This window comes from Canis lupus, chromosome 10 (genome assembly GCF_003254725.2).
Source record: "Canis lupus dingo isolate Sandy chromosome 10, ASM325472v2, whole genome shotgun sequence".
Classification (NCBI taxonomy): Eukaryota; Metazoa; Chordata; class Mammalia; order Carnivora; family Canidae; genus Canis; species Canis lupus.
The window spans coordinates 69,684,537-69,712,534 of NC_064252.1; the positions used below are offsets into that span (position 1 = coordinate 69,684,537).

General features: G+C 43.6%; 1 protein-coding gene across 7 annotated transcripts; it reads right to left on the minus strand.

Annotated features, from left to right (window-relative positions):
- Nucleotides 1-7: 7 nt before the first annotated feature.
- Nucleotides 8-27,988, minus strand: C10H2orf42 (chromosome 10 C2orf42 homolog). Of its 7 annotated transcripts, XM_049115601.1 has the most exons (11): nucleotides 27,834-27,860; nucleotides 26,265-26,364; nucleotides 17,703-17,981; nucleotides 16,473-17,307; nucleotides 15,643-15,753; nucleotides 13,143-13,247; nucleotides 10,081-10,185; nucleotides 7,457-7,564; nucleotides 5,919-6,019; nucleotides 4,376-4,538; nucleotides 8-695 (listed from the first exon to the last, which is right to left on the minus strand). In XM_049115601.1, exons 4-11 carry the CDS (start codon nucleotides 17,293-17,295, stop codon nucleotides 487-489), a joined length of 1,725 nt encoding a protein of 574 aa, XP_048971558.1. In that variant the 5' UTR covers nucleotides 17,296-17,307; nucleotides 17,703-17,981; nucleotides 26,265-26,364; nucleotides 27,834-27,860; the 3' UTR covers nucleotides 8-486. The 7 variants fall into 7 exon arrangements, with proteins under 7 accessions (XP_048971558.1, XP_025326534.1, XP_025326571.1 ...); XM_025470749.2 differs by lacking the exon at nucleotides 26,265-26,364 and having other exon boundaries at nucleotides 27,834-27,988; XM_025470786.3 differs by lacking the exons at nucleotides 26,265-26,364; nucleotides 27,834-27,860 and adding an exon at nucleotides 27,606-27,736.
- Nucleotides 27,989-27,998: the final 10 nt, after the last annotated feature.

Here is a 27,998-nt window from a genome sequence, read left to right on the forward strand (position 1 = left end):
TGAGAAATACTTTGGAAAAACTAGTGACACTGTGCTTTATTTGAGAACAGAATAAAAGGGCATGACTGGAACGGTCAGGATGGTCCTTAACATTCTGCCCCAACCAGGGTATTATTAACTTCCAACACTGTTGGTGTTAAGGCGGAGTGCTGCTAACTTCTTAGAGCATTAGAAAAAGGTTGAAGCAAACTCTAAACGGGAGTCCTTTCAGAAGGAAAGTGAGCTGGTTTCCTTTTAGTTCCTTTAAAACTTCTAGCCAGGAATATCACCCAATTTATGATGAAGACTATACACAGCAGCACCAAAAAGGCCATTTACAAGAAGAGTTCTTCTTCAACAGAAACCACTTGAATGCTCTGAGAAATTGCATCTTAGCTAAGAGCAGTTCACTAAGGAGCAGGGCCATCTAAATGCCTAACTAGTACTTAAAATTGTCAAGGGGTGGGGATGTGCAAATTTAGCAGCAAAAGACTGTTTTGTTTTGCCTCAAGGGAAAGTGATGGTGGTCAGAGGGGCCAGTTCCAAGGGCTGGTCCAGCGGCGGCCGCTGGTCTTGGTACTCCGCCACGTGCCCATTCCGGTGGTGACCATACTCAAATTTAATGCGCAGCTCACCAATCTTGGATTGAGGAAGGATATCTGGGATCCACTCAATGATGAAAGGTGTTGGCTCCTTTTGATCTGGGGAAGTATTGCCTGAAGACCAAAAACAAAAAAACAAAACAAAAACAATGATTAGTACCATTCCAAAACTTGAGGCAGGCCAGTGTTACTGTGTTCAGGAAGGAAAAAATTTTTAAAAATTAAAAATTAAAATAAGAGAGAAACAAAGGGAAAAACAAGAAGAATCAAGGGAAGGGAAAAGCAATTACTGATCTATCTACCCAAAAGAAGATTTCAGGGAACTGTCTGGCAGCTCCAAATGAAATAAGACCTAGTCTTTCTGGTAAAACAGCCAAAAGAATGCTAAGGAGAGCCCAGATTGAGAAGAAGAGATAGCTGAATGAGATTAAAAGGGAGACTAGCAAGAAAAGGTCAAGTTTCAAGGAAACCTGAAAGAAACAGAATTAAATTCTACATGGTTCTGGGACGCCTAGGTTGCTCAGTGGTTAAGCATCTGCTTTGGCTCAGGGCATGACCCCGGGGTCCTGGGATCAAGTCCCACATTGGGCTCCCTGTGGAGTGTCTCTGCCTCCCTCTCTCCGGGTCTCTCATGGATAAATAAATAAAATCTTTAAAGAAAAAACCTATATGGTTCTAAACATATTATAAATCCATGATAACCAAAGGCATGTGGTACTGGCATAGGTCTCGGCAGATGAAAAGAACAAAACAGAAAGATCCTAAGTGAACACACACTTAGAGACAGGAATTTAGTATAAGGTTAAGGTGGCATTTCTTTTTTTTTAAGACTTATTTATTCATGAGAGACAGAGAGAGAGAGAGAGAGAGGCAGAGACACAGGCAGAGGGAGAAGCAGGCTCCATGCAGGGAGCCCGACGTAGGACTCAATCCCAGGACTCCAGGATCACACCCTGGGCTGAAGGCTGCGCTAAACTGCTGAGTCACCAGGCTGCCCTAAGGTGGCATTTTTATTTTTTTAAGTTTATTTAACTTTTCACGAATATGGCGCCGAAGCCGAAGAAGGAAGCCCCTGCCCCTCCAAAAGCCGAAGCCAAAGCAAAGGCTTTGAAAGCTAAGAAAGCGGTGCTGAAAGGTGTGCACAGTCACAAAAAAAAAGAAGATCCGCACGTCACCTACATTCAAACGACCCAAGACCCTGCGTCTCCGAAGGCAGCCCAAATATCCTCGAAAGAGCGCCCCCAGGAGAAACAAGCTTGATCACTATACCATCAAGTTCCCCTTAATTACGGAGTCAGCCATGAAGAAAATAGAGGACAACAACACACTTGTGTTCACTGTGGACGTCAAGGCCAATAAGCACCAGATCAAACACGCTGTGAAGAAGCTCAATGATATGGCCAAGGTCAACACCTTGAACAGATTGGGATCATCTAAACTTGAGTCCAGCCAGCCATAAATCTAAATATAAATTTTTTCACCATAAAAAAAAAAAAAAAGTTTATTTAAGTAATCTCTACACCCAGCATCGGACTTGAACTCACAACCCCAAGATCAGGGGTTGCAAGTTCTACCAACTAAGCCAGCCAGGCGCCCCCAAGGTGGCATTTCTAATTAGTAAAAGAAATACAAGAGTTTCTTATAATAAATGGTATACATCAGAATCATATCTTATACCTTATATCAAAATAAATTCCAAGAGTGCCTGGGTGACTCAGTTGGTTGAGCATCTGACTCTTGATTTCAGCTCAAACCCTGATCTCAGGGTTCTGGGATCGAGCCCCATATCAGGCTTCCCACTCAGTGCGGAGTCTACTTGTCTCTGTTTCCCTCTGCCCCTATCCCTGCTCTGTTTCTCTCTCTCTCTCTCCCTCTTATATAAATAAATCTTTATTCAAAAAAAGTAAATCCAGAGAATCAAGGATTTAAACATGAAAAACTCAGGCTAAAGAATGCTTTTGAAAACATATAAAACGGGATCCCTGGGTGGCGCAGCGGTCTGGCGTCTGCCTTTGGCCCAGGGCGTGATCCTGGAGACCCGGGATCGAATCCCACGTCGGGCTCCTGGTGCATGGAGCCTGCTTCTCCCTCTGCCTGTGTCTCTGCCTCTCTCTCTCTCTCTGTGTGACTATCATAAATAAATAAAAATTAAAAAAAAAAAGAAAACATATAAAACACTAGCAGAGTTAAAAATAAAACAGTAGAGCCTTCAAAACTATGGGGCACCTGGCTGGCTCAGTCAGTAAGGTGTGTGAATCCCGATCTCGGGTTCCTGAGTTCAAGCCCCATGCTGAGTATAGTGCTTGCCTTAAAAAAAAAAAAAAAAAAAAAAGGAAAGAAATGACACATGCAGTGTTATGCTGCGTGAAATAAGCCAGTCAGAGAAAAGACAAATCCTGTGTGATTCCACCTACATGAGGTACAGGAAGTAGAATGGTGGTGGCCTGGGGCCAGGGGCAGGGTAAGACTAGGGAGTTACTGTTCAATTGGTACAGTTTCAGTGGAGGAAGAAAAAAAGTTTTAGAGATGGAGGGAGGTGATTGATGGTTGTACAATGTAAATGTACTTAATGCCTGAAAACCAGATACACACTTTAAAAAAATGTTTATATTATATATGTTTTATAACAAAAAAAGTTAAAAAAATAATGTTGAAGATAGACATGGAAAGCTGTCCATGATATATTTTTATGTCAAAAAAAAGTATGATCCTGGGGCACCCGGGAACCCTCAGTGGGTTAAGCGTCTGCCTTTGGTTCAGGTCACGATCCCAGGGTCCTGGGATCGAGCCCTGTGTTGGGCTCATTGCTCAGCGGGGAGTTAGCTTCTCCCTAGGCGTGCTGCTCCCCCTGCTTGTGCTATCAGATAAATAAAATCCTAAAAAAAAAAAAAAAGTATGATCTCATGTTTTATAAACTCTTCAGGCACAGAAGAGAGTCTGAAAGGGTATATACCAGAGTCTTAGCAATGATGTCTTCCCCGGTGCATGGGATTATAGGTGGTTGATTTTTCTCCTTTATGCTTTACAATGAAATCTATGCTTTCTCTATGATGAATATATGTTACAAGCTTTACACCCAACATGGGGCTCAAAGTTACAACTCTGAGATCAAGTCATGTGCTCCACCAAATGAGCCAGCTAGATGCCCTCTGTGATTCTTTTTTTTTTTTTTTTTTTTTTTTTTATTATTTATTTATGATAGTCATACAGAGAGAGAGAGAGAGAGAGAGAGGCAGAGACACAGGCAGAGGGAGAAGCAGGCTCCATGCACCGGGAGCCCGACGTGGGAATCGATCCCGGGTCTCCAGGATCGCACCCTGGGCCAAAGGCAGGCGCCAAACCGCTGCGCCACCCAGGGATCCCTGCCCTCTGTGATTCTAATTAATTAATTAATTAATTTTTTGGAGAGAGAGAGAGAAAGAGAGCGCCTGTGTGCAAGCAGAAGTGTGAGGAGGGACGGAGGGAGACAGAGAATCCCAAGCAGGCTCCACACCCAGCAGAGAGCCCAACATCGGGGCCCAATCTCATGACCTGAGCTGAAATCAAGAGTCAGACGCCTAACCAACTGAGCCCCCCAGGCGCCCTGGTAATTTTGTTTTGAAAGTACTGTTTCAAAAGAAACAGAACACTTTATTAACACTTTATTTTTATTAACACTTTATTCCATGGTGGCCTGTCCAAGATGAATGAATGTGTCTGCTTTGTTTACGGTCAAGATCCAAAGTCTAGGACAGTGCAGTGCACACAGCTAACTCTTCAAGGAAGATGTGCTATCGAAAACACAATTCACTTACCAACTTTGAGAAAAGTTTTTAGTTCTAAGGGTCGCAGCACGGGTTGCTTTTCTATACGACCATAGGTTTCTGCTATGCTCTCTACTTCTACTTTAGGGCATTTAAACAGCTCATACGTCCCATCCCGGTTCTGGATAAAACTCCGAGTGATTTCCAAGGGCATCTGGACATGGAGACAACACCAAGAAAGGTGAGAAAGGGAAAACTCAAAGTAGACAAATATTTGGATGACAACAAGATCTTTCACTTACTCTTTTTTGTTAAGTACACTCTAATTAACTAAAACTTCCTCTTGTATTTTCAAGTCAATGCTGTCAACACATCTGCCTTTTCTCCTTTACATCGCTCATGGCTTTCATTTTTCCTCTGGAACTTTAATTTGAACCCCAGCCAAAGTGTAGATGAACTGAAGCCCTAATGTCTTCATGGCTACGTGAGGGCTGCGGGCAGAGACTTGCTCTCAGACCAGCTTCATTCCATCCCCGGCCGCTCTGCTAGCATCACCGTCCTAAAGACTCCACTGACCGCGCCTACAGCTGACCTCACACTTGTATGCTTCACGCTGTCCTTGGGACTGAGCCAGACACAACTGGAGCTGGTCTTTGCCACTGAACAGCAGGGTGAGCTGCTCACAGCCTGTTTCTCATCCGCAACACACAGCTCCTACCAATGCATGGCTGTAAGTCTGAATGAGGGGATGCAGTCGTAGTGCCCCGCAGACCAACATTCTAGGGTTCCTAGTATCAGCCCCTTCCCTCACTTAACGGTCCCACCCTGAACACTTGCTCCAGGCCAGAAGCTGTCTCTGTGACGTCTGATATTTAAAGAAGCTCCTCAAGTGTCTTTAGTGCTAACACAGGCCTTTTCTAGGGTTCACATGTAAGTTCCACAGCTACCAAATAGCTTTTTCTTTTTCTGAAAGTAACAAATGCCTTGCACTTAAGCTCATCTTAACGTATCAAATCACACTATGCTGAGTTTTCTACAATATTCTTTTATTGTAAGAAGGGAAAAACCTCCAATTTTCAGGATCCGGTTGAAAAATATAAGGTTTAAAACTGTCTAGTATTTCCCTTGCAAAAAAGAATGCAAACTAATTAGGGGTCATTTCTCTAATGAGAACTACGTTGCAGTTTGCGGAGAAGCATTTAATTGTGCTGAGTTCACCGACTTCACGAATAGTGTATCATCTCAAATTATTTATATACTTTTAAGCTTACTGTCAGTTAATCTAGGGCTCACCATAGCTAGAAGGGGTTCATTATTTAATTCATGGGAAAAGTGATCTGTTTTCTGATCCCAAAGGCAAAGAAAAAGGATACTCCAATTTAAGATACTTTTTCAAGCACTAGGGAAAAGCCATTAAAATCACAGAACCACACAGCAGTAAGTATTTCTGAATAATCTCTTAGTATGAAAGAAAGGAATTCCCTTTGGTGTCTATAACTCAAGGACTCAGAAAACTGGTACGAACAGACTTCCTGCACTTGCTTCTCTCTCTTCCCCTCTTTGCCCTCCTACTATTGTAGAAATACCCTCTTACCTCTGGGGTATCTAAGATTTGTTTAACTTGCAGGATATTAGTGATATGCCAGGTATACTTGGAAAAGGTTCCCAGTGGCAAGGCATCTTTCCGAACAAAAGCTTCAATGTAAAAAGGGAACAAGATTAGACTACCAAAACATAGCATTCTCTTTCAATGTATTTGTTATCCAGTTTCTAGAGGGCTCAGTGCAGTGCTATCCTGTCCTTCAGAATCTCAGCACTTTTAAAAAGAAATTCTAGAGGCAAATCTATAATAGGTTTGGTGAAATGTAATAAATGATATGGATTTCTACTAACTAAAGTTTCTGATGCTTGAGATGCTCTTTATTTTTGTACCTTAGAAACTTACTTCTTTGCTTGGTACAACCATACACACAGGACTCCATTATAAAATAGCTTCTTACGACCTCTTACAACTTTAGTTACATCAGAGGTCAAATTATAATTCTTAAAAGGATTACACGGAGTTTAAGCCCATTAGCATGGTTGCCAATCTACTACCTTGCCTACAGGATTATAAAGGGGTTTCACCAAAGGGCTGGCAAAAATAGCAGAGATCTGGGTTAAAGTTAATGTATTAGGAGGCCTAAAGTTTAATGTAAAAGAAAGAATAGGGCAGCCCCGGTGGCTCAGGAGTTTAGCGCCACCTTCGGCCCAGGGCGTGATCCTGGAGACCCGGGATCGAGTCCTGCGTCGGGCTCCCTGCACGGAGCCTGCTTCTCCCTCTGCCTGGGTCTCTGCCTCTCTTTCTCTATGTCTCTCATGAATAAATAAATAAAATCTTAAAAGAAAAAAAAGGATCAACGCTGCCTCAGATAAGCTGTGATGACAAATATGTTTAAGGCCCTAAACAGTGATTCACAGCTTGTACTACTCAGAGATACATTTAAACCTCAAACAATCCTATTATATCATCAAATAACTATTAACTAAAGAAATAGCATTGATTCCCAGCTGTAGCTCCTCTTAGGCTACTTACCACTGAGCCGTCCTTTCTTCCTCTTTTTCTCTCCCTTATTTCCTTACACTACCTAAGAAGTATCTTGAAATTTCTAGTAGAAGATGTAATAGAAAACCAAGAACTGTGCACCATAATAATATAATTATAAAGGGTTTCAAGCCTAAGAATTACTCTAAAAATAAAATCATCCATCAAAAATAGGGAATCATGAAAAACAAGTTTCTGTTTTTGATACATACTATAATATGCTCCCAAGAGGCCAGCCCAAATGATGCTTTTGTTGAAATGGGTAAAAATATCTAAAAAATATCAAACTTCTTGGTGGGCACTCTTACTGCACTTCACTGTTCTTATACAAAGTTGGGGCTTTCTGAATCTTTCTATTACCTCTTACTGGAGTAAGTATGGGGCCTTGGAGGAGGGTGATCATTACTCTAAGAGCCGACTGGCTATATCTTCATGCTCTGAGCATGTGACTTGAAGTCCTAATCCTGAAAATTCCACAGTGTTTTTCTAAACATAATTCTTTAAGGTCAAGACATCTATCACTAATTCCAAAGGGAAAAATCCCATACCTGTGGTGGAGTTGGGAAGCCGTTTCTTTGCACTTCCTATAGATATTCTTTGTTGCAGGGCTTCAAAAAAGGTCTGAGGAATGTGAAACACCAGTGGCTCTGGTTTGCCTACAGCAAATAAGAAGAAACTCACTTAGAGAAACTCAGTGGGCTTTCTGACACGTAGGGAGAAGTGGAAGAAATGGAATTGGGTGGCAGTAATAACTACAAATGTCACTTAGGCTGCTTTATACCGAGACAAAAAGGCGGTTTTGATTGGCCTTTATGAGTCAAGCACTGTCACCTGCCCTACTCTTGATCCCTCGCAGACCCTTGTCATCCACCAAAGATAACTTTTCTTTTCTTTCTTTTTTTTTTTTTAAAGATTTTATTTATTCATGAGAGGCAGAGAGAGAGAGAGAGAGAGAGAGGCAGAGACACAGGCAGAGGGAGAACCAGGCTCCATGCAGGGAGCCCGACGCGGGATTCGATCCTGGGTCTCCAGGATCACGCCCCGGGCCAAAGGCAGGCGCCAAACCGCTGCGCCACCCAGGGATCCCACTTTTCTTTTTTTTTTTTTTAAAAAAAAGAATTTACTTGGGCAGCCTGGTGGCTCAGCGGTTTAGTGCAGGCTTCAGCCCAGGCCGTGATCCTGGAGACCCGGGATTGAGTCCCATGTCAGGCTCCCTGCATGGAGCCTGCTTCTCCCTCTGCCTGTGTCTCTGCCCCCCCTCCTATGTCTCTCATGAATAAATAAATAAAATCTTAAAAAACAAAATAAAATTATTTATTTATTTATTCATGAGAGACATAGAGAGAGAGAGACAGGCAGAGACACAGGCAGAGGGAGAAGCAGGCTCCATGCAGGGAGCCCGATGTGGGACTCGATCCCGGAACCCCGGGATCACGACCTGAGCTGAAGGTAGATACTTAACCACTGAGCCACCCAGGTGCTCCCAAAGATAACTTTCCAAATTCCCAGTTTCATAAACACCACCACAGCCCAGAATTTTCCCTTTAAAGAGTATATGAAATGAGATAAGAACAATGATGCTGAGTTGAGAAGGTAAACTTGATTCAATCCTGTCCAGCGCCCCCAGGCATTTGCTACATGCATTCATGTCCAAGCAAAGTAACCACAAGCTCCCACTCAGATGGTCTGGGCCATGAGTGCCACAGACCCCAAAGTCAGGACACTGTTTATCCAATAAGCATTGGCCTTTCTCTCTGAAGATGATCTCAAAGCAGGCAAAATGTCTGAAAATACTTAACAAACACCTTAAAGAAATTTGCAAAACACTAGGTCAGCAAAATGTCAGGAGAAAGAGTGTTTAGGGGAGGGTTCAGAAGAGTTCAGATTTTTCCTTAAAAATTATCTAAGAGAAGGGGGCCTGGCTGGCCCAGGTGGCAGGGCATGTAACTCCTGATCTTGAAGTCATGAGTTCAAGCTCCACATTGGGTATAGAGCTTACTTAAAACAGGGCATGTAGGTGGCTGCATTGGTTGGGTGTCTGGCTCTTGGTTTTGGCAAGGTTGTGATCTCAGGGTCGTGGGATCAAGCCCCAAATCGGGCTCCGCACTTAGCAGGGAGTCTACTTGGGATTCTCTTTGCTTCTGCCCCTCTGCTCCCAACCCCCACTACAATAAATGGATAAATCTTAAAAAAACAAAAAACAAAACAAAACAAAAACAAACAAACAAAAACACTGCCCAAGATGCTGGCCCCAATAGGGGAAACATCCAGAACCACTACCTGCCTAGATATAACATCAAGAGTGACTCCTAGGGGTATCTGGGTTGCTCAGTCAGTTGAGTGTCCAACAGGTGTTTTTAACTCAGGTCACAATCTTGGGGTCCTGAGACTGAGCCTCCTGTCGGGATCCACACATACTGGGGTATCTGTTTAAGATTCTGTCCCTCTCTGCCCCTCTCCTCTGCTCTCTCTCTCACTCTCTCCCTAAATTAAATAAATAAATCTTAAAACAAACAAACAAACAAAAAAACCCAGAATAGAACTACGATTTGCAATGACATGGATGGAGCTGGAGAGCATAATGCTAAGCAAAATAAGTCAGTGAGAGAAGACAAATACCCTATGACTTCACTCACATATGGGATTTAAGAAACAAAACAGTGGAGCAAAGCGGTGAAAAAAAAAGACAAACCAAGAACCAGTCTCTCAACTCTAGAGAACAAACAGATGGTTACCAGAGAGGAGGGGGCGAGGGGATGGGGGAAATAGGGGATGGGATTAAGAAGAACACCTGTGATGAGCTCTGGGCATGTGTGGAATCGCTGAATTGCTACACTGTACACCTGAAACTAATATAGCATATACGCTAACTGCTAGAAATAAACTCAATAAACAAACAAACAAACAAACAGGGGGATCCCTGGGTGGCTCAGCGGTTTAGCACCTGCCCTTGGCCCAGGACGTGATCCTGGGATCCTGGGATCGAGTCCCATGTTAGGCTCCCGGGATGGAGCCTGCTTCTCCCTCTGCCTGTGTCTCTGCCCCCCGCCCTATCATGAATAAATAAATAAAATCTTAAAAAAAAAAAAACAAAAAACGAATACATTTATAACACAATTACTTTGATTTCTCCTCCTTTCAGCAATAGCCAAGTCGGGTGACCAGTACTTACCATCAAACTGGTAGTGCATGGTTTGATGGATGCGTTCTGTGACACTAGCCAGCCAGTCTTGGAAGGATAAGGTCACTTGTGCCTCATCTAACAGTTGACCACAGGCTAGGAAAAACAAACAAAAAACTTTTCAGTGACTTTTATCTTTTTTTTAACAGAAACAACAATTACCTGGAGTTTGAAAAAGCTGAGCATTTTGTATGGAAAAGAGCAACAAGTTGAAATTCAAAGAAATTTAGATACAATAAGTGAAATGGAAGATTCTAGGATTTTTTTTTTTTTAAGAATCCATTTGGAAAAAAAGAAGGGAAAAGCTGTGGAAATGCTAATGTGTTTAAGATTATTAACCATAGTAATTTTTTTAAAGATTTTATTTAGGGATCCCTGGGTGGCGCAGCGGTTTAGCGCCTGCCTTTGGCCCAGGGCGCGATCCTGGAGACCCGGGATCGAGTCCCACGTCAGGCTCCCGATGCATGGAGCCTGCTTCTCCCTCTGCCTATGTCTCTGCCTCTCTCTCTCTCTGTGTGACTATCATAAATAAATGAAAAAAAAAAAATTTAAAGATTTTATTTAGGTTTAGGCGGCGCTAAACCACTGAGCCACCCGGGCATCTCGCAGTTAGAATATTTTTAACAAATTTTCATCAGTTCCTTTGGTGCAAAGAAAAAATAAAATAGAATAAAATAGCTCTTCATTCAAATTATCACTATATACATTTACCTAATGAAAATTTTAGTTTCAAATGAATAGTAGCTATGGCATCATTATCTTTAAAGCAGCCATGAAATAAGGCCTTTCTTCAATTTGCAGTTGACTTTTTTCAAATACTTTATTTCAGAGGTTTCATTTTAATTTTTTCTTTTTAAGATTTACTTATTTATGACAGAGAGAGCATGAGCAGAGGGGAGGGGGGAGGGAGAGCAAGCCTCAAGCCGACTCCACACTAAGTGCAGAGCCCAAGGTGGGGCTTGATCGTACAACTTAAAGATCAGGGCCTGAGCTGAAACCAAGAGTCGGACAGTTAACTGACTACACTACCCAGGCATCTTCTAAAGATTGTATTTTTAAGTTATCTCTGCATCTGACATGGGGCTTGAATTCACAACCCTGAGATCAAGAGTTACACGCTCTAGGGACGCCTGGGTGGCTCAGCAGTTGAGCGTCTGCCTTTGGCTCAGGGCGTGTTCCTGGGGTCCCGGGATCGAGTCCCACGTCGGGCTCCCTGCATGGAGCCTGCTTCTCCCTCTGCCTGTGTCTCTGCCTCTCTCTCTCTCTCTCTCTGTGTCTCTCATGAATAAATAAATAAAAACCTTTAAAAAAATATTCTAACTGGGGTGCCTGGATGGCTCAATGGGTTAAGCTTCTGACTTCAGCTCAGGTCATGGTCTCAGCATCCTGGGATGGAGCCCACTCCAGGGTCTCCGCTGGGCGGGATGGCTCAATGGGTTAAGCTTCTGACTTCAGCTCAGGTCATGGTCTCAGCATCCTGGGATGGAGCCCACTCCAGGGTCTCCGCTGGGCGGGGGGAGTCTGCTTAACCCTCTTCCTCTCACTCTGTCCCTCCCCCTACTCATGCTCGCTATCTATCTCAAGTAAATAAATTAGATATTTTAAAAATGTCTTCTACCTGATATTTTTTATTACATTCCCTGCCATTCCAAAAACGTTTATTCCTGGAATGTGTAAGTTCTTAGTTAATTGGTTAGTTAAGATTTGATCTTAGGGGATCCCTGGGTGGCACAGTGGTTTAGCGCCTGCCTTTGGCCCAAGGCGCGATCCTGGAGACCTGGGATTGAATCCCACGTCGGGGTCCCGGCGCATGGAGCCTGCTTCTCCCTCTGCCTATGTCTCTGCCTCTCTCTCTCTCTTTCTCTGTGACTATCATAAATAAATAAAAATTAAAAAAAAAAAAAGATTTGATCTTAATATCTAGTTGTTTGTTCGTTTGTTTTACGATCTTATTTATTTATTTGAGAGAGAGAGAGAGAGAGAGAGAGAGACTGAGCATGTGCACAAGCAGGGAACAGCAGAGGGAGAGGGAGAAGCAGGGACTCAAGACTCCTCCATCCCAGGACTTTGGGATCATGACCTGAGCTGAAGGCAAATTCCCAACCGACTGAACCACCCAGGCACCTTGATGAAAGCTGGTATTTTTTTTTTTAATCATTTATTTATTTATTTATTTATGATAGTCACAGAGAGAGAGAGGCAGAGACACAGGCAGAGGGAGAAGCAGGCTCCATGCACCGGGAGCCTGACGTGGGATTCGATCCCGGGTCTCCAGGATCGTGCCCTGGGCCAAAGGCAGGCGCTAAACCGCTGCGCCACCCAGGGATCCCTGAAAGCTGGTTTTTAATCACCCAGCTATAATATCTGAGAGTTAAGAAAATGTTGATCCCCAAATGTACAAGCTTAGTTATTCTGAGAAGTAAATATATATTATGTTCAAATTAAGTCATTTTGTCTTATAAGTTCAGAATGTGATAAATTTAACACATGTTGACTTTGATATTATCCATTTATTATTTTTTAAAGTAATCTCTGTGTCCAACGTGGGGCTCAAACTTACAACCCCATGATCAAGAGATCAAGAGTCCCATACTGTACCGACGGAGCCAGTCAGGTGCCCCCAAACTTCCATGACTTTGGAGAACAGATTATATTAGTCTTTCTCAACAAATATTTATCACTGCATAGTTCTAAAATCTGTTTCTTCCTCACCGTTCAGGCTCATACTGAGTTGGTATAGCATGTAGGCTATAAGCAACAAAAGGAAGATATCCTACAGATATGTGTGCTGTGGAAACATGAAGTCATTTTTGCTGCATTTGTTATTTAAAAGATACAGTTTGAAAAAAAATAAATAAATAAAAGATACAGTTTGATTTCGAGTAGGATTTTAAATCAGTGGAACAGCACAGACCTCAGCCTCAATGCCTGCTAGTGTTTATCCCGGCATTCTTTGGGGGATAACATGCAACATTTCTTTTGATTATATTGCTTTGGGCCTCTTTAGGATGATTTCCCACCTCTTTAACCTACCCTGGGGAAGGCAAACTCACCCTGCCTTTTTAATGAAGAAGCAACCACAGGTTTTTTCAGGCCACTTTTCCTTAGATTACTGCTCACTGCATCCTGAGGCAGTAGTGAACTGTTCGTCTGTGCACCTAAACCACAAATCATTACGGTGTTTAATAGTATTTTTGCAGAATAGAAATCAATTCAATATCGAGTTCTGAACAGTCTAAAACATAAAAAGTCTTTGTTAATTTCTAAGCATCAGTTTCTAGAAGGAATTAGCACTAGGCTTTATACATAACATTTTCAGTTTTATATGCTCTTTACAGGAAATTGGGGTGTGGGTTGGGGGCCTAGAAGTGAAAAGAAGAAAAAAATATTCACCCACTGCTCCTCACCTCTCAATCACTATCCCCACCTCAAAATCACTATCAATTTTCTGGTAAACTATTGTGTGGATGTGTGTGCGTGCATGCGAAAACAGTTGATTTTGCTGGTTTTGTGATTTTAAGTAACTGTGATTGTGTCAGGATTGCCAAATTTAGCAAAAAAAAAAAAAATCTGAATTTCAAATAAATGAATAGTTTTTTTAGCCTAAGTATGTTCCAAATGTTACATGGGACATACTAAAATTCATTGTTTGTACAAAAATCAAATTTAATGGAGCATTCTGTATTTTACCTGAGTTATCTAAACATTTCTTTATAATAATTCTTTTATTTATTTTAGAGTGTGTGTGTGCACATACTTGTGCAAGAGCAGGGGGAGGGGTAGAGGGAGAAGGAGAGAGAATCTCCACGAGACTCTGAGCCAAGTGCAAAGCCTCACAGGGAGCTCGATCCCAGGGCCCTGAGATCACCACCTGAGCCAAAACCAAGAACTGGATGCTAAACTGACTGAGCCACCCAGGTGCCCTATAATAATTCTTTACAATAATTTTTATAATTCTTTATAGTTGTTTTTAATGGTTGCCTGATAAAGTGATCAAGTCACTTTATCAAGGTTTATTGAATTATCCCTAGTGGTTGGCCAGTTACAAATAACTGTAAAATGAACACCTGTGAACAAAATGCTTTTCCTGTATCCAGGATTATTTTCTTGGGGAGCCTGCTGGCTCAGTGGTTAAGCGTCTGCTTTTGGCTCAAGTCATGACCTCGGGGTCCTGGGATCGAGTCCCGTATCAGGCTCCCTGCATGGAGCCTGCTTCTCCTTCTATGGAGCCTATGTCTCTGCCTCTCTCTGTGTCTCTGATGAATAAATAAATAAACTCTTTAAAAAGAAAGGATTAGGGCAGCCCCGGTGGCGCAGCGGTTTAGTGCCGCCTGCAGCCCAGGGCGTGATCCTGGAGACCCTGGATCGAGTCCCACGTCAGGCTCTCTGCATGGAGCCTGCTTCTCCCTCTGCCTGTGTCTCTGCCTCTCTCTCTCTCTCTCTCTGTCTCTATGAATAAATAAACAAAATCTTTAAAAAAAAAAAAAGAAAGGATTATATTTTCTTATAAAATATTTAGAGGGGTGCCTGGGTGGCTCAGTCGGTTAAGCATCCCACTCTTGGTTTCAGCTCCGGTCATGGTCTCGGTTGTGACAAGCCCTGCTGCTGGCTCCACGCTCAGTGGGGAGTCTGCTTCTTTCCTTCTCCTTCTGCCCCTCTGTGGGTGAGTGTGTGCTCTCTCTCTCTAAAACAAATCTTTTTTTTTTAAAAATTATTTACAATTAGGACTAAGGATAAGAACTTTCTTTTCTTGGGAAAACATAAATAAGTAAACATTTAACAACAATCTCTGCTCTAGATTGTCAGAATTACTCCTTAAAAACAAATCCCCGTGTCACTTTGTTTCTTCATCTTTCTCTAACATCCTCGCACCAAAACTCCTGTGTGTGACCATCTGACCCACCTCTACAAATACTCTACCCACAAAAAGGTTGCTACTCTACATGTGTGAACTGGATTATTTTTCTCTTTTGTTTAGAGTCTAGGCCTTTTAACACTTATTTACTATAATTAGTAAATTTACTAATTTACTTATTTGCAGTATTTTCTAATTTACTTATTTACTAATTTACTTATTTACAGTATTTTCATACTGACTTATCTGACTACTTAACTGACACTAGTACACTTGCAGTAAAAAAAAAAATATACATGTGCCACATATTGAAAATGAAGCTAAGAAACTACAGTCTTAAATTAGTTTGTAAAATACAATTAACCATTGTCACACATTTTAAAAAAACACTCTATGGATGAAACCTTCCTGACACTGTCCTAAACCAGACTGAGGGGTCGGGTTAGTCCAAATGTTTAAGGGATAAACAACACATACGATATAATAAAGGTAGAGTCTGGTTGGACCTTATACTTGGCCAAAAGAACCAAACCTTAGCTCTACAAAGAATCATCAATAGAGGATAAAACTTTTTTCAGGAAAGAAACATTAAGAAACATTATTTCTGTATTTTCTAAGATTCAGTGAAACACATAATACATAGTAAGACAATCTCTAAAGGCAACAGCATCAAACAAACAAACCGAACAGCTTCTTACCAGGTAGTTCGTCCTTTTTCCTCTTCTTTGGCTTAGAGGCAGGAGACTCACAAGCTGATACTGTTGATTCTGAATGGCAACCTAACTGGGGCACAATCACCTCTTTAAGACCTGAAATACAATAGATTTCTTAATTATTAATACCACCCAAGAGTAAGTATGGGCCCCTGCCTAGAGAAAATTAATTTATAAAAAACAAATTATGGAGTGATTGCCTGCTTTAAAATTAATTAATTTAAAGACTCCCCAAGACATAGGTTTTTGTTTACGGATAATTAACATGATAAAAGACTACAGAGAAATAAAACTAGAAAGTTAGGAACTGCCAACTAAAAATCATTAAGAAATGAAAATAAAAAGCATCTAAAAGATAAAACTGTTAATAACCACAAGAAAAGACTTGCTGTGCAGTCCTGAAAGATGTTTTAGCAGGTACTTGCTTTCCTCATCTTTAAAAATAAGACACAAGCAAGCGACCCAAAATAAAAGGTTTTTTTGTTTATTCTTTGTTTTTATTAACATAGGGCATCTGTGAAAGAGTTAAAAAAAATAAAAAGGCAAAGCAACTGCTAACTTTTGCTAGATTTGTTGTCTCAGAGAAAAAGCCCAAGACTCTTGAGCATCTATTTCAACCAACCCACTGACCAACTGACCAACCAACCAACCTTGAGGCAACTGTGCTGAGTGGGAGTAAAAGAAGGAATGCTTTTCATTTGAGTTATCTAGCAACTGCTTCTGAAGGTTGCTAGGACAATCTCCAGATGCCATCAGTGGAACTCTTTCATTGCCATTTTAGAAAAACAGAGTAACTGTGTCAACACACCACCTACCGCTGGAATCAAAATTTAGGAAGTCTGAGAATTCCTGAGCCAATGTCTCATCACTGGCAAAGGCACAGATGCAAGCAAAGAAATGGATACATCTCTGGGCCACCTCATCCTTGGAGGTGGTCGACTTGTGCGCTTTCAGGGCCTGGCAGGAGCAGAAGAACCGGCGCTCAGGCAAGCTTTTGGCACTGATTTTCTGCACAAAGGATGTATGCAAATACCCCAAACTATGCTTCTGGCTTGCCTTGCATTTCACCACCAAAATGTTTTTAGTAATCCTCTGGACAAGGGGACCTGTGGGTTCCGTAGCCAGCTGCCAGATGGTCTGCTTGGTTTCTGGGGAGGCCTGCATTGCGTTCAGGACCGAGCTCTTCAGGGTCAGAGGCGTGGCTTCTGCTTGGCAGTTCACCGCCAGCTTGATGTGCTGGCACTGATTTTCCACTACCCCCTGGGTGGCAGCTTTCAGGCACGAGGGCACATAACAGCGTCCAGAGCTCAACTGAGTGATGATTGTTCCGTCCACCGTCTGTATTGTCGTCTCTGACACACCCAGCTCCACAAAGCAGCGGTGATCGGGGCCCCGGTCTCTCTGCCGCACTGAGTACACCTGCAGGTCGGAGCCCGTTATGATTCTGACAGCTTCCGCACTAGGCTGCTTCCGTGCCCCGCAGCGGAATATGGTTCCACACGTCTTGTTCTTGCAGCTCAGGCCCCTGGTTCCGTTGTATGTGCCGCATCGGGGACACTTTCTGATTCCCCTTAATGTGGCCTTCCCCAAATCAGACAAGAAGGCTGGGACTTTAGTCCTCAGAGAGCTGGCTTCCATTGTTCAAAGGCCCTAGAAGAAGCAATCAGCCCATCAGCATGGATATACATCCCGACACACACACACACACACACATACACACACACACATACACGGAGTAAAATCACCTGCGATATTTTGTACAGAAAGTAAAAGGTTAGCTACCATTTCCAAATTGCACCTGCAAACGGAACAGTCATGTAAGCCATCAAACAAAAGTGAAGGAAATCTTGCTTTTCTAATCATTACACCTTTTTAGAACCCTAATATAACTAAACCATTTTTTTGGCTCAACACTGCTTTATACAACAACCTAGTGAGTTACCCTAATTTTTACATGCACAGATGTTTCATCCAGACAAGAACTGGAGAGTGGGAAGGAGTTCTTTCCTTTCCACCATTCCTGACAAAACCCAGCCTGATCCTACCTGAATCAGCTGCCAGCACATCTGGAAAACAGTATAACCTGAATTCATAAGACCCGAGAGGTTGTTCATTAGTTTGTGATGATCATAGAGGATGGGCAAAGACATAATCATTTGCAGAGTAAATGATACTGTTTAACCCAAAGTCTTGTGAAGTTTGAACTCTCTGGTGTAACAATGCAGACATTCCGCCTCCTTCTTGGGCAGCCAATCGCAAAGCTCCTGCCCAGTGTTCCAGAGTCAAAGGAGATTCCCACTGTCCTCAGTGGAGATCTTGGCAATCTACAAGGAAGACAAGAAAAGACACTAAATTTACAAGAATAACATGACTTTGTCCTCTTAGAAGAGGAATCTTAAGTCTTCCACAGATCTTGGAAAAATATTTGACAGAAACTGTCATGGAAACAGTTGTTTTGTACTTCCACCTAAAGCTGGTCAAACAGTGCTGATGTCAGAGGATCCCTGGGGCCTCAGCAGTTTAGCACCTGCCTTTGTCCCAGGGCGTGATCCCGGAGTCCCGGGATCGAGTCCCGCTTTGGGCTCCCTGCAGGGACCCTGCTTCTCCCTCTGCCTGTGTCTCTGCCTCTCTGTGTCTCTCATGAATAAATAAAATCTTAAAAAAAAAAAACAAAAAACAAAAAACAAAACAGTGCTAATGTCATTACATGGGGAGTGTCACGAACATCCAGAGCCGTGGCATATGATTGGCCAAATGCTCATCCTTCTTAATAGTAATGCATTATATCTTAGGGTGCTTTCTGCTTTTCTTTTTTTTTTTTAAGATTTATTTATTATTCATGAGAGAGAGAGAGAGAGAGAGAGAGAGGCAGAGACACAGGCAGAGGGAGAAGCAGGCTCCATGCAGGGAGCCCGATGTGGGACTGGATCCCGGGACTCCAGGATCACACCCTGGGCCAAAGGCAGGCGCCAAACCACTGAGCCACCCAGGGATCTCCTACTTTCTGCTTTTCAAAGTGCTTTCATGTTGTTTCATTTGAACGTCACAATACTAGCATTTCATTTGAGCCAAACAACTATCACACTTTACAGAAATTAAAAAGTTAAGTAGCCTGTGGCGCCTAGGTGGTTCAGTCAGTGGAGCGTGTGACTCTTGATCTTGGGTTCATGAGTATGAGCCCCACAGTGGGCATAAAGAATATTAAAAACAAAACAAAACAAAAAAAACCTAAAATGCGAAAAAAAAATTTGAGGGGTACACAGGTGGCTCAATCAGTTAAGTGTCTGACTCTTGTATTCAGCCCAAGACATGATCTCAGGGTCTGGGATGGAGCCTCAAGTCGGGCTCTCAGCACTTAGCCAGGAGTCTGCTTGAGATGCTCTCTCCCGACTCCCTCAGCCCCTCCCCCTGCTCATGCTGGCTCTCTCTCTAAAATAAATAATCTTAAAAAAAAATCAACATAAAAACAAAGTAACTTCCCTGAGGCCACCCAGCAAAATCAGAAATGTGGTTTCACGTGTCTGTTAATAAGAGGGTGAATCTCTTTTGATTTCCCCTCTAATATTATGACAATTTTCAAACATATAAAAAAAAAATATTTAGGGATCCCTGGGTGGCGCAGCGGTTTAGCGCCTGCCTTTGACCCAGGGCGGGATCCTGGAGACCCGGGATCGAATCCCACGTCGGGCTCCCGGTGCATGGAGCCTGCTTCTCCCTCTGCCTGTGTCTCTGCCTCTCTCTCTCTGTGACTATCATAAATAAATAAAAAAAATTAAAAAAAAAATATTTATACAGGGGCAGCTGGGTGGCTCAGTGGTTGAGCACCTGCCTTCGGCCCAGGTCATGACTCTGGGGTCCCGGGATCAAGTCCCACATCAGGCTCCCTGCATGGAGCCTGCTTCTCCCTCTGCCTGTGTCTCTGCCTCTCTGTCTCTCATGAATAAATAAAATCTTAAAAAAAAAATTATACAGTGAAGTTTCACATACCCACTCACTACATTCTACAATTAACGTTTTACTGTTTTTGCTTTATTACATATCTATTTATCCCTTTCTCCATTCATCAAACCCTCTTACATTTTATTGGATTTCAAAGTAATTTGCAGGCATCAATTCAGCTCTCATTAACTAAAGTTCAGCTTTAAAAAAAAAAGATTTTATTTTTTTTAAGATTTTATATTTTTAAGTAATCTCTATACCCAACATGGGGCTCAATCTCACAACCTCAAGATCACAAGTAAAACAAACAAACAAACAAACAAACAAAAGATCAAGAGTCACATGCTCTACAGACTGAGTCAGCCATGTGCCCCAAAGTTCAATATATTTTTTAAGGTAATCTGCTTGTGATGTTGAAATAGGCGGTTAGTGCTGTTCTTGTCCCCTGACCCCAGAGGATTACCTGGATGAACTTTTCCACCCACATTTTCTATAGTCTATTTGTTAATCAACAAATTATAAGGTACAAACAAGCAAAGTCTAAGAATGCTCACCCTTTCACTGGTCCTATGAATTAATCTCCCAACTGTAATATTTTTTGAGTATCCACTAAGTGAATAAAGCTTTGTGAAATATGATCTATTGCAGGATTTTTTCACCTTTGGCACTAATGACATTTAGACACAGATAATTCTTTGTTGTGCAGAACCGTCCTATACACTGTAAAATGTTAGGTAGCACCCCCGGTCTCTACCCACTAGATGCCAGTAGCAATCAAGTCTTCCTCCCCAAAGTGTTAAAAAAAATAAAAATGTCTCCATATATTGCTGGATATCCTGGGGTGGGGGTAGGGTGGGGGTAAATCATCCATTAAAACCCCCTGATCTAGGGCAGTAGCCTGTTTACGCAGCATTTCCTTTCCAGGTCAATAAACTTCTTTAGTAGGTATTTTCATTCAGCCAGACATGGGATCTTAGAAGAGAATGTTGTTCCAAAGTCAAAAGATGAAATGTTTGCCCTTTACCACCAATTATCTCTGTGACCAAATTTAACTTCTGAACTTTAGGTTGTTTTTCATTTGCAAACTAGAAAAAAAAAATATGTATATAAAATACCTATATATGAAAAAGCTTAACAAACTAATCAATTTTAAAAATTACATTGATGATGATGACTTAACATAGCATTAAAGTAGAAAATAACAAATTTGCTCATTAAGGAGGCACTGTTTTGCCAATTACTGTGGCGAAGCCATAAGGTGCTATAGTTTTAGCATCATCAAAGGAATTCCATTCTTTCCTCTCATTTTTTCTTTTACTTTTTTTTTCAAAGATTTATTTATTTATTCATGAAAGAGAGAGAGAGAGGCAGAGACACAGGCAGAGGGAGAAGCAGGCTCCCTGCGGGGAGCCCAATGTGGGACTTGATCCTGGGACCCCGAGGTCACACCCTGAGCCGAAGGCAGATGCTCAACCACTGAGCCACCAGGCATCCCCTCTTTTACTTTTTTGATTATTCTCTGCAGAAGGTAATCTGTTAGTGTCTTTCTAAATTACAAATGTACTTTTTTTTTTTTTTAAGATTTTATTTATTTTGGGATGCCTGGGTGGCTCAGTGGTTGAGCGTCTGTCTTCGGCTCAGGGAGGTTTGTTCTTTTTTTTTTTTTTTTTTAATTTTTTTTTTTTTATTCATCCTTTCTCACTTCACATACTCCAATAAATTCCAGGCAGATAAAACATTCAAGTATGAAAAATGGTACTGTTAACAGAGAATAAAGGGAAGGGATTTAACAATGTTTTTTAAGGATATCAGAATGAGCATAGCCTAAATTATGACAAATCCACAAAACACTGATTTTTCCCCTGACTACATCAGTGCTGTTTTTCTTTCTTAAGAAGCCTCTTTACTGGGGCACCTGGGTGGCTCAGCTTTTAAGCGTCTGTCTTCAACCCAGGACATGACTAACCCGGGTCCTGGGATCAAGTCCCACATTGAGCTGCCCGTGGGGAACCTGCCTCTCTCTCTGCCTATGTCTCTGCCTCTATGTCCTCGTGAATAAATAACTAACATCTTTAAAAAAGAGAGAAAGAAACTTTATTGAATACAGACCATAAAATTCACCCACTTTATGTATATGATTCAATGACAGTCATTATTACATTTGTAGAGTCAGGCATCCACCACTATAACCCAGTTTGAGAACCCTTCTATCATCCTTTATGAAAAGATCCACTAGACGTTTGCAATCAACTACCATTCTCATCCCCAGGCAATCACTACTCTGTTTTCTTGTCTCAATAGATTTAACTTTTCTGGACATTTCATATAAATGGAATCATATAATATGTGGTATTTTGTGTCTGGCTTCTTTCACATGACATGCTGTTTTTGTTTTTTTTTTTTAAAGATTTTATTCATTTATTCCTGAGAGACACAGAGAGAGGGGCAGAGACATAGGAAGAGGGAGAAGCAGGCTCCATGCAGAAAGCCCAATGCAGGACTCGATCCCAGGACCCCCGGATGACAACCTGAGCCAGAGGCAGATGCTCAACCACTGAGCTCCCCAGGTGTCCCTTGCTGTGCTTTTAATTTGCATTTCTCTAATGAATAGTGATGCTGAGCAACATATTACATGCTTATTTAGCCATATCTGTCTCTTTAGAGACATACTATTCAAATGTTTCACCCATTTTATTTTTTTTTTTAAGATTTTATTTATTTATTAATGAGAGAGAGCAGAGGCAGAGGGAGAAGCAGGCTCCATGCAGGGAGCCCGACATGGGACTCGATCCTGCGTCTCCAGGATCACGCCCTGGGCCGAAGTCAGCGCTAAACCATTGAGCCACCCGGGCTGCCCTGTTTCACCATTTTATTTTCTTTATTTAAACATTTTTTTAAAAGATCTTATTTATTTATTCATAGAGACACAGAGAGAGAGAGAGGCAGAGACACAGGCAGAGGGAGAAGCAGGCTCCATGCAGGGAGCCCGACGTGGGACTCGATCCTGGGTCTCCAGGATCACACCTCAGGCTGCAGGCGGCGCTAAACTGCTGCGCCACGGGGGCTGCCCATGTTTCACCATTTTAAAATTAAGACTGAGGGGTGCCTGGCTGGCTCAGTTGGTAGAGCACATGACTCTTAACCTCAGCATCATGAGTTCGAGCCCCACACTGGACCATAGAGCTCACCTAAAAACAAACAAACAATTAAATAAAATTAAAACTGGTTATATTTGATATACAAAAATGAAAATTTTCTGCATAGAAAAATGTACCATAAACTAGTCCAAAGATGAAAACAAAGTGAGGAATAAAAGCGGTGCAGGACTTGTACACTGAAAACTGCAAACATCACTGGAAGAAATTAAAGACCTAATGATTTCTGGGTGGCTCAGGTGGTTAAGCGTCTCTTAGTTTCTGCTCAGGTCATTGTCTGGGGGTCTGGGACCAAGCCCCCAGGCTCAAGTCTGGTTCCACGCTCACTGAGGAGTCTGCTTGAGATTCTGTCTCCCTCTCCCCACCCCTCTGCCCTTACCCCCATTTTTGCTTGCGCATGCTCTCTCTCCCTCTCTAAAATAAAGTCTGGGATCCCTGGGTGGCTCAGCAGTTGAGCCCCTGCCTTCGGCCCAGGGCATGATCCTGGAGACCCGGGATTGAGTCCTACATCGGGCTCCCTGCATGGAGCGTGCTTCTCTCTCAGCCTGTGTCTCTGCCTCTCTGTGTAAATAAAAAAAAAAATAATAAATAAATATTTTAAAAATAAAAATGAATAAAATCTTAAATAAAAATTAAAGACCTAAAAAAAAAATGGAAAGACCTCTCATGTCTGGAGATCAGAAGACTAATATTAAGAAGGTACTACTCTCCAAAATGATCTATAGATACAATGTAATCTCTATCAAAATTCCAGATGTCTTTTTTTTTTTTTTAAGATTTTATTTATTTATTTGAGAGAGAGGGAGAGAAAGACAAAGTGGAGGTAGGGGCTGGGGGAGAAGTCGATTCCCTGATGAGCAGGGAGCCCGACTTGGGGCTCAGTCTCAGGACCCTGGGATCAAGACCTGAGCTGAAGCAGAAGCTTAAATGACTTGAGTCACCCAGGTGCCTTTCTTTGCAAATTGACAAGGTGATCCTAAAATTAACATAGAAATGAAGGCAGAGCCAAAACAATCTTGAGAAAGAATAACAGAATGTAAGAACTCATACTTTTTTATTTCAAAACTTACTACAAAGCAAATTAAGACAATGTGGAGGGGGAAGGGGGGGAAAGACAATGTGGACAGAGAAGACAAACACTATAGGATTTTACTTATATGTATAATTTTAAAAAGCCAAACTGATAAAGACAGAGAATGGAATGGATGGCCAGGGAGTGAGGGGTGGGAGAAATGGGAGATATCAGTTAAAGGTGCAAACTTCCAGTTATAAGATGAATAAGCTCTGGGGATCTATTAGGCAACATGGTGATTATCGCTAATGATAGTATATTATATTACTAACATACTTTCCCTAATAGCTGAAAGTTGCTGAGAGAGTAGACGTTAAATGTTCTCACCACAACAAAACACGGTAATTATATGACATGAAGGTGTTAGCTAGTACTTTGGTGGTAATCATTTTGCTATATATACGTGCATCAAAATGCACTGAACACCTGGGGCTCCTGGGTGGCTCAGTTGGTTAAATCTGCCTTCAGCTCAGGTCATGATCCCAGGCTTCCAGGATCAAATCCCAAGTAGGGCTCCCTGCTCAGGGAGAGTCTGCTTTTCCTTCTCCCTCTGCCCCTCCCCTTACTTATGCTCTCTTTCTCTCTCTTAAATAAATAAAATCTTAAAAAAAAAAAAAAAAAAAAAGAAAAAGAACCCAATTTAAAAATGGGCAAAGGGTCTGAATGGTATTTCTCCAAAGAAACAGCCAATAAACATGAAAAATTGTTCAACATCACATAATTAGGAAATTTCAGATCAAAACCACAATGTGATGCCATTTCATAGCCACTAAGATGACTATAAAAGGCAGACAATAACAAGTGTTGTCATGGATCTTGAAATACTGGAACCCTCACACAGTTGATAGTATCGTAAAATGGCAGTCACTTTGGAAAACTAATGGTTGATGGTTCCTCAAAATGTTAGAGTTAGCATATGACTCACAAGAGCATATACCAAGGCAACTGAAAACATACAAAAATGTGTACTTGTATGTCATAGTAGTAGTATTCCTAATAGCCAGGAGGTGGAATCAATCCAATATCCATCAACTGATGAATGAACCAACACAACACGGCATACCCACACAATGGAATATAGTTTGGCTCTGAGATGAGATTCTGCTACATGCTATATGAGTCTTGAAGTATTACATTAAGTGAAAGAAGCCAGACACAAAAAAGCTACACACTGTATGATTACATTTAAATGAAATATGCAGAATAGGCAAATGCACAGAGACAAGTGTTGGTTGCCAAGAGCTGGGAAGAAAGGGAGAAATGCGTGCCTGCTAGTGAGTACTAGTACTAGTACTGCTAGCTTCCTTTCCAAGTGATGAAAGGCTGTGAAATTGTGAATATATGAAAAACTACTGAATAACAACAGTTTAAAGGAGTGAATTCTATTTAACAAAGCTTTTTTTTTTAAGATTTTATTATTATTTTTTTTTTAAAAGGATTTTTTTTTTAAATTTTTATTTATTTATGATAGTCACACACAGAGAGAGAGAGGCAGAGACACAGGCAGAGGGAGAAGCAGGCTCCATGCAGGGAGCCCGACGCGGGACTCGATCTGGGGACTCCAGGATCAGGCGCTGGACTGAAGGCGCTGGACTGAAGGACACTAAACCGCTGAGCCACCAGGGCTGCCCGATTTTATTATTTATTTGAGAGAGAGAGAGAGAGAGAGAGAATGGGTGGGGGGACAGAGGAAGAGGGACAAGCGGACTCCATGCTAAGCATGGAGCTCAACTCAGGGCTCCATCTCATGACCCTGAGATCATGACCTGAGTGGAAACCAAGAGCTGGACACTTAACTGAATGAGCCACCCAGGGGCTCCTAATAAAGCTGTTATTAAAAGGGGTTCCTGGGGATCCCTGGGTGGCGCAGCGGTTTGGCGCCTGCCTTTGGCCCAGGGCGTGATCCTGGAGACCCGGGATTGAATCCCAAGTCGGGCTCCCGGTGCATGGAGCCTGCTTCTGTCTCTGCCTCTCTCTCTCTCTCTCTCTCTCTCTCTGTGTGTGTGACTATCATAAATAAATAAAAATTTAAAAAAAAATAAAAAATAAAAAATAAAAGGGGTTCCTGGGGCAGCCCGGGTGGCCCAGCAGTTTAGCGCTGCCTTCAGCCCAGAGCGTGAATCTGGAGACCCGGATCGAGTCACACATTGGGCTCCCTGTATGTGGGAGCTTCTCCCTCTGCCTGTGTCCCTGTGTCTGTGTGTCTCTCATGAATAAATAAAATCTTAAAAAAAAAAATGAAATAATGGTAGCCAGGTGGCCCAGTGGTTTAGTGCCTGCCTTCAGCCCAGGGTATGATCCTGGAGACCTGAGATTGAGTCCTGTGTTGGGCTCCCTGCATGGAGCCTGCCTCTCTCCCTCTCCCTCTCATTCCGTCATGAATAAATAAATAAAATCTTTAAAAAATAAATAAAATAAAATAAAATAAAAAGGCTACCTGCCTGGCTCAGTCAGTTGAGCATGTGACTCTTGATCTTGGGATTCTGAGTTTGAGCACCACATTGGGTATAGAGATTCCTTAAATACGATAAAAACCTGTCACTAAAAATAGAGGGAAAATATTTGAAACGTGAATGCCAAAGAGCTCATTTTCTAAAATAAGAGTTGTTTTTTTTTTTAATCAATAACAAACCCACTAAAAAAAAAAAAATGAGCAGAGCATGAAAAGCCAGCTTGTGAAAAATAAAAAACAAAAATAATTTTCAACATCCCAAATCCTATCTTAAAATAAGCAAGAGGCAGGGGCACCCGGAGGCTCGGCGGTGGGAGCACCTGCCTTGGGCTCAGGGCGTGACCCCGGGGTCCCGGGATCGAGTCCTGCCGGGAGCCTGCTTCTCCCTCTGCCTGGGTCTCTAGACGCCTCTCTCATGAGTAAATAGAATATGTTCTTAAAAAATGTGGCGTGTGCGGCTATAAATGGAATCCTCTGCTGGAAAACCACGGAACACCCCTGAGGCCCGGAGGGGGCGGGCCTGCCACTGCCAACGGCGCAGGTGGGCCTCAGGTACTGTGCTAGGGAAGACGGAGAAAGACAAATACCGTATGATTTCACTTATACGTGGAATCTAAGAAACCGACCAGCAAGAGAGCCCCAAGGTCCTGGACCCGGAAGGCAGGCGGGCGGCGGCCGGGGCGCAGGGGCAGGAGACGGGAGGGACACGGTGAAGGGCCGGGTGGTGCACAGGCCCCGCGCCCCGCGCCCCGCGCCCCGCCGGTCTCAGCACAGGGCGCCTCCGTAGCCGCGGACTCGGGGCGCGGGGTCACGTGAGGCTGCTGGGTCGCACGTCCGCTTTACCTCCACGGCCTAAGGTTAGGACAATGGCCTGCGCCTGAACCCCGCCCGCGGAGGTCGGTCTGGGCGGGTCTGCGGCTGAGCCCGGGCGGCGGCGGCGGCGGCGGCGGCGGCGGCGGGACAGCTCACCCAGGGCGGCTTCCTGGAGGCGGCGCAGGTTCCCGCAGACCCCGACCGGCCGCGGCGGGCGAAGGGGGCGCGGGGGCGCGGGGGGCGCGGGGGCCAGGGGCGGCCTGGCGTCGCCGCGGTCACGTGGGCACCGTCCGCCCGCTCGGACCCGCGGGGCCTGACGCGGCCTGACGCGGCCGCTCCACCTACCAGGCGCCGGTCCTCTACCGGGTCCCCGCGCCGAGCACGGCCGCGAGGCGGGGGCACGCCCACAAGCGGGCATCCCGGCTGCTGCGCCCCCGCGGCCCGCGCCCGCACGCCCGGCTTCCGGGCCCGCCCCCCGGCTTCCGGCCCCGCCCCCGCCCCCGCAGCTCCCGGAGACCTGCTTCCCGGCATCCTCCGCGCGCGGCGGCTCCCTTCCGGTGCCAAGCAGGCCCCGGCCTCGGCCCCGCCTGGCCGGCACCCCGCTCCTCGGACACGCTCTCCGCCTGCATTCCCGGCTCGACGCCGCGCGCGCCTTCTGTCAACGCGGCCCCCTTAGCTGCCCCGCGGCGCCCCGCTCCCTCCGCCGCCCGCGGCCGCGGGGCCCCAGGCCCAGGGCCGCCCTCACCTCCTCTCTCTTCGCCTGCCGCGGCCTTTTACAAACGCGGCCAAACTGTTGGCTGTAACGACGGTCGTTATTGGTCGGCGCCGCCCACGCGCGGCGGATGCCCGCCCCCTCGGCTCGCGTTGTCCGATGGGAGTTGTAGTTCGCTCCCGTAGGCGGCGGAGTCTG